General features: G+C 38.2%; 1 protein-coding gene across 8 annotated transcripts in view; it reads right to left on the reverse strand.

Annotated features, from left to right (window-relative positions):
- Fryl (FRY like transcription coactivator) overlaps positions 1-7115 on the reverse strand; it is a 166340-nt gene that overhangs the window by 37755 nt on the left and 121470 nt on the right. For all 8 annotated transcript variants that reach the window (XR_007213545.1, XM_048364235.1, XM_048364232.1 and 5 more), the window contains 4 exons: positions 6917-7107; positions 5828-5922; positions 4262-4869; positions 3809-3906 (listed from right to left, as the gene is read on the reverse strand). Coding sequence is in view for 7 of the 8 variants with exons in the window: in XM_048364235.1 (XP_048220192.1) it covers positions 3809-3906; positions 4262-4869; positions 5828-5922; positions 6917-7107 (992 nt within the window). In the remaining variant the exon portion in view is untranslated. The remainder of the gene's footprint in view (positions 1-3808; positions 3907-4261; positions 4870-5827; positions 5923-6916; positions 7108-7115) is intronic.

Consider the following 7115-nt stretch of genomic DNA (forward strand, 5'->3'; position numbering starts at 1 on the left):
TACTCAAGTACTTCACCAGCACTGTGTCATCTCCACTGGATGATACCTGTAGGCTGGGCCTCAAACTGCTCATCCGGGAATTATTGAAGCTCTGAGAGCTTTGGCCAACTTTTCCGAGGTCACTCCATAATCTAAAGAAATTCTCAAAGTTTGCTTGATACAGTAATATGGAATCAGCGTCAACAGATGTTTGGGGATTCTTCTTGACTGGGTAAGATGTGCCTTAGCTTCCTCTAGAGGACACCTGAACAGCCTAGAACTGCAAAAGGGTCTGCTAGTCTTATATACCTGTTTATCATAAATGATTAGACTCAATATGCCTGCTTTTTATTTTCCTTTATTTATGCTTTGATTTAATTAATGCTTAGTATATACTTGTTTTGTATATATTTTAACAACTGCCTAAAGCATTCAATAATGAAATTGAGTATTACCTTTTAACACACACATACACACACACAGATACACATGAACTATTTCTCATGAATTATAAATGACTGTTACTTTGATAATTCAGAAGACTTTAACAGACGTGGAAAATATCAAGTTATCACTGATATTATTACTAAGATGTGCTAGGAGCTATTCATAGCTCCTAGTACCTGATTCTATAGAATTACTAAAAGCAGCTGTTTTCGTGGATTAATCTTTTACTTATGAAACAAGAGGAAGACTACTGTTTATTTCCATTTCAACACATAATTTACCATGTATTTTTTAAGTTCCCTAATTTTATCACTCCATGGAATCTTGTTCCAAGTCTTGAAACATGACAGAACTTCTTGAAGAATAAATGTTTGTTTTTTTCTTTTTATGGTTTTTGTTCTTTCTTTTTTGTTGTTATTGTTTTTTGGGAAGGGTCTCACTATGGAACCCATCTATATGAGATTCTTTTGCCCTTAGTTTCTCTCAAGTGCTGGATTGAGGGTATGCCACCATGCTTTTTTGCCCTTCCTGAATTCTTACAATCCTAAATAACATTTTTCCCCCAAAGAATGATTTATTTCTAAGGAATTATTTTTTTACAAGAGAGAATTTCTGGGAAAATATGCTACACAATCTTATAATAAATGTCTTAAGATTTGAGATGTTTAAATCACTAAGTAAACAAATGTTCCAGAGCCTGTTTCATAGCAAACTTTTTCAGCATACTATTTTTGCCATAATAAGGGAACTGTATTAGTCCTAAGTGTTGTCTCATTTTGAAATTCTGTGCTCTCCATGGGTACAAACAGCAGAACTGGCGGTATTTACATAATGAGGAAGCACATAATGGCAGAAAATTACTCTCAACAGCTCTAAGTGGGAGAATAAATTAAGGAATGCATTTAATTCACACCCTGCAGGTTGCTAAAAGCACACGGGGAACCTTTGTATGCTGCTCAGTAGGAAGAAAGCCGACTTCAAAACAATTTATCACAGAAGGCACCATTTGAGTTCTCAAAGGCCAGAGGCTACCTGGGAAATTTCCCTTGCCCAGATGTGGTCATGGCATCATCCACCTTATACTCGAGGGCTGCGATATCCTCAGCCAGCCCAGGCTCCTCCATGATGCCAGCTACTCTGTACACTCCTTGCAGTCCCTCCCGTGCCTCTACCTCCTCTACCACAGTGCTGTGTCTTCAGTCTCTTAAAATCCCAAACTAAGCCAATATACACTTTGCCCTTATTTTTCTAACACCTCTTTTAGAAAAAAAAAAATCCTTGTTTTCTAATGATGTGTCATTAGAGAATTAAAATGAAAGTTGCTTGCACATTGGTGCAAAGTTGGGTTTCCTTTGGATAATTATTTCCGTGTGTGTCTGTGCGCGTGCGCACACCTGTGCCCTAATACTGGGACTTGAACTCAGGCTCTGAGTTCTCACTTGTTTTGTTTTTGCTTACTCTAACCACGTGAGCCACACCTTGTCTTGGGCTTTTTGGTGGTTAATTGGAGGTACCAGTTTCTTAGATTTGTCTACCTGGGCCGACTTCAAACCCCAATTCTGAGAATCTTGGCCTCCTAATTAGCCTAGATTACAGGTGTGGGCCACTGGCCCCTGGCTGGAAGAATCATGTTCAAAAGGCAGTATTTTAATATATTTAAAAAAGCATGCTTAATGTTCTACTTGATTGGTTTAAGATAAAACCAAGAATAAAACACATTTCTGGCTTATTTTCTCCTACTACCATTTTTATTTAAGTAATGAAGTATTTTTTCTTTTTTTCTTTTTTTTTTTTTTGGCCAGTCCTGGGCCTTGGACTCAGGGCCTGAGCACTGTCCCTGGCTTCCTTTTGCTCAAGGCTAGCACTCTGCCACTTGAGCCACAGCTCCACTTCTAGCCTTTTCTATATACGTGGTGCTGAGGAATCGAACCCAGGGCCTCATGTATACGAGGCAAGCTCTCTTGCCACTAGGCCATATCCCCAGCCCCTGAAGTATTTTTTCTATTAACAATAGTAATAGCTTTTTAAAAGCACCCACTTTAGTATAAAACTCTCTCTATCTCTAACTCGGTGAGAGCAGAGCTGGGTCACAGGAAGGCGTTTCACTTCATATATGTTTGCTTTGTCCATTTTCTGAGCTGTTAATTGAATCTCAGCTTTTAAGAAAACTGCCTTTATAAAAAAGCTCTTCCTGAAAAATTTCCTTCCTTGTTCTCTTTGGTTGAGAACTTATGATTTTTTTTTTCTTCCAGAAGTTTTAGCTATATGTTCTCTTCACTATTCTGACACTCACTCAAAGTTCACCACATTTACTCCTGTCCACTGATTATTAAATCTCTATAACTCTTCCTTATACTGTCTATATTTTCCAGAAAAGCTGAGTGACTGGCCAAAACTTTTGAGAAGGTGAGCTATTTAAGAATTCCTTACTGTTCTTTATTTTTGTTTCTTCCCTCCCACCACCCTGCCCTCAAACTCCTATTTGTTTTGCCTCCCAAGTGCTAGGATTATAGGTCATGAACCATGACACTTTGGGTGAGGGGTCTTTTTGTTCTTAAAATAGGAAATCATCTTAAAAAAAGACAAAATGCTAAAAAATCATATTCTTCTAAAACAACAATATACTTTAAAACTCATTAAACGATTTAAAAATAGCCTTATTACAATTTGCAAAACTATGCAGTGGGAGGGAGTACTGAGGAAGGAAGAAAAAAGGAATGAAGCAGAGAAGATGAGGAAAAAATGTTGAAGGCAAAAAAGACAAACACAAAGGGAGAACTTTCAGAATCTCAAATGCAGCATGCCTTTCACACATGAACCCTACAACCCTGATTCCCACACTTGGCCTCTCATCTGGAGATCTTACTGTGTCGGTCCTATTCTGTCTTGTAGATACCAGCTTAGGTAGGACTTCCTCTGGAAGATGTCTACTGTATGTACTGCTAGAAAGTTCTTCACTATCACTGAGGAAATACCAGACTTTCTGGTGACTGCCTACTTCCCTGATTGCATTTCACACTTTGAGATCCACAGGGTATTTGACTACTTTGCTTAGTATTGTATTACCAGCTTTAACCCAGTGCTGGGTCAATATTTGGTAGTGAGAAACTGACAGAGAGATAGAAGAGAAAAGAGAGAGAGAAGGAGCAGAAAATGACTCAGACTCAAGAGGAGGGTTACACTGATTAACAACTTTATTCAGTGTTATTTGAATAGTTATAACTTACATTACTAGGTAATCTTTTATATGCACAAACAGAATGAACATTTAAATGTCAAATTCCCATGTGATAGAACAGTAAGATTTCTATGAGGCTCCCTCTTAGGAGAAACTGAAGAATAATGCCCTTAAAGTAGTATTTGTAGTATAAGATTTGCTTACCTTTGCTATTCGACTAGCTGTTTCTTTGCAAAACTGAGTTGGGCTGTCAAAATGCTGGATTAAATGAGGCAATAAGCAAAGGATGTTAAGAGGAAAGCCTATCAAGAAACAAACAAACAACCAATTTTATTGCATACCATTTTAAAAGTTTAAGGTACTTTACTTACTTATTTTATTTAATTTAATTTCTGGTGGTGTTAGGGGCTTGGCTGGGTAGGCACTTTATCGCTTGAGTCAGGCCCCCCGCCCAAGGTATTTTTCAGATGGTTTGCAGCAACAGTTTACTTTTCCTTTCCTGGAGTACCTGATCTTTTATGTCCTTTAGATACCTTAAGCTATCTAATTTATTTAAAAAAATGGTAGAAAGCAGATTTCAAAACAAATGATGACTTCATACTTCAATTACATAAAAATGCAATTCTATTAACATTGCTACCATTATATGAACATCACCTGACAACTGGGAAGGATCCACCAATGTGTGTTTGGAGACAGAAATGAGTTTACTGAGGAGGTGTATGGTCATTTCTTGAGTAGATACTGAGGTAAAGCCTTTAAGGAAGAGCTGTTGAAGGCCTGGAAAATTATTCCACTTCAATTTGTTTTGTACATTTTCAATCTTCTCTCGACTCTCCGATTTATCCAAAGGCAAGTGGATAAGCAGTTTGTTGAGAAGCCTGAGAGCCAGGAGGTATTCATATTCATAGTCTGATTCTAATAAAGATGCTGCTATCCAAAAGATGGTGGCCATCAAGTTGGTAGGCTCAGTAGTGGACTGCACATCATATGTGCCTTTCTCTCGCAGAGAGGAAAGGCTTCTAGTCCTAGCTAAGCTATTGCTATGGTTTATCCGTCCGTCCATTATATCCAGTGTGTTACTGCGCCGCCGGTCACCTCTTCGGTCACCAAATAAACTTAATCTCAGAGAGTTACTTCTTGCATTACTGTTGTATCCAAAATAATTGTTACTATTAATGGGACTTGTGCTTAGATTGAGTTGTCCAGTGCTTTTCCTGTTAGCTGCGTACTTGTTTCCCATTATAGGATCACGGTATGAGGTTCTTTGGGAGGGAAAAAAAGAAGAAATGATGAATGCATGTCTAAGTCATTTCTTTTTACATTAATTTTATACTTTTTTAAAACTGAAAGACAGTAACTATTACCAGAAAAATTCTGTTTTAGTATAACTGACTTTCTTCCCTCAGTTTTTAGTTTTGCCTCCAGAGGAAATGTACAATGAGCACCATTATGGACATGGCTTTTGAGGTAGGATCAGGTTTGAATTGGTGAGAAAATTCTGCTACAGTAATCACGGTCAGGTCTGGGATTCAGGAACAAAGCATGCTCAAAACAGGCCTTATTTGCTTATCATCTCAAGTTGGATGGTCCTCATGTGCCTGTTTTTTTCACACAGCACATTCTCTCCAAGAAAACCAAACTCAAAAACCTAACTTTGATTTCTCCTTTTTCTTCATATCCAACATCACTGAGTAAAACCACATTCACTGAATGCCTTCTAAATGTACCAGCAGTATGGATGCAAAAAGCAGGGAAATTAAGTCAAGACTATCAAAAGTGACAGGCAAGATGAATGTACAAACTTATACAAATGTTAAGAAAACACTGAGCATTCCCTCAGGGGAGTCAGAAATGTTTAGCTAGAAGGCCATGCTTCAGGGGAACCTTGCAAGGCAGAGAACATAGGAGGCAAAGTTGCTTAGAGGGAATGTGCCCCAGGGAGTCACTCAGGGAGCACAGGACTCTGAGTGTGGTAGCAGTGGAGCTTGTGGATCGAGCCCAACAGCAGAGTAGTAATGATGAACACTGGGAAGTGCTGCCCTGGCACAGTGAGCTCCAGGACATTCCAGAAGCCCTCTGTCTCAGGCCTGTGTCCCACTCTACTCAGCCATCTCATTTTGGGGTACTCTCACTGCTGGTATTGGACTAAGAACATTACAACCCTATGCATTTTGAGACTGGTATCCCGCACTCAATAGATTGCTTGGTTGAAGCTCTTACTGAGAAAGGGCAGAAAGAAGATCATAATGTTTCATGGTTTCAGCCAAAGTATCAATTGCAGATTCCAAGGTGAGAAGAAGCTCAATTACAAATCCCTGGGGAAAAAAGGACAGATCTTAATTATGCTTGGAAAAAAAATTTCAATGGACTTCCTGATGACATTTTAAAATAGAACAAACTTGACATTAATATCACAAAATGATTAAACTCCTGAGTAATGTAATTTTGCTGACTGATAAAAACTCACCAAACTAATGGTATAAATTGCTTAAAACGGCACTATCATTTACCCCAAATTTTTCAGGTGGACAAGTCTAAGAGCCTTCTTTGTTCTTTCATTAGCAGTTTTAAGTTGGGCAAGTCTTAAAAATATCTGTTTTAAAATATGCTCTAGCATTGGACCCCAGTGTGCCACTATTCAAAAATCAGAAGATCATATATAAAACAACTCCCCATCAGTCACTGCTCCTTCATCTCTTACTCCATACAATTATTTCCACAACATCTATAACCAAATAAAATTACATTATGTGTAACTGGTAGACTAAAGGTTTGTTTCCCAGAATAGAGGATGAGCTCCAGAAGACCAAGAACTTTTAAAAAATGGTTATTAAAAACTTTAATCATACAAAAAGTATAAATTCAGTTTATAAGTATAATGCATTGTGATCAGTGTCAGCCCTTTCATAATTCTTCTTCAACTCTCCCAACCCCCTATCCCCTCAAATTTTCTAGTTCGATTTTCACATCAAGCTCAAGTCATATCCTGCAGTATTTCATTTAATGGTCTTTAAAACCAAAATCTGACCTTTCTTTGTTATTTGACTTCCTTTATCATTCTGGGATGGCATTCAAGTGTATAAGACTGTATGATCTAAACTCTAGGTTATTAAATATGTATTTTTAGATAACTCAATAGTCAATACAAAACTTTAATTTGGCTTAATTATCTGTCTGCTTGCTAACTTGGAACGAGCAATTAATCTAGATGACCATTATCTAGCTCTAACTACAGGATTCTCTATGTAGCAACAAGTGCGTGACCACCAGAAACTGTCCAATAACTGTCAAAAAAATGAGATGACCCACCTGGGCGTCTTCTCCTGGGTCCCCTACAGTTTCCACAAGCCTGGAGAGAACATCAGAAAGTGTAGTTGCAGACAGTGGCTGCTTTAGGGCCCTGAAAATCTGAAAGGATCTCCCAGCATAGTGTCGAGAAGAACAAGAAAGCGCCGTTTGCAGAGCAACTTCACTAAGATGATGTTCCAAATGAATACCTTCTGCAAAG

Source organism: Perognathus longimembris, chromosome 16 (assembly GCF_023159225.1).
Source record: "Perognathus longimembris pacificus isolate PPM17 chromosome 16, ASM2315922v1, whole genome shotgun sequence".
Lineage (NCBI taxonomy): Eukaryota > Metazoa > Chordata > Mammalia > Rodentia > Heteromyidae > Perognathus > Perognathus longimembris.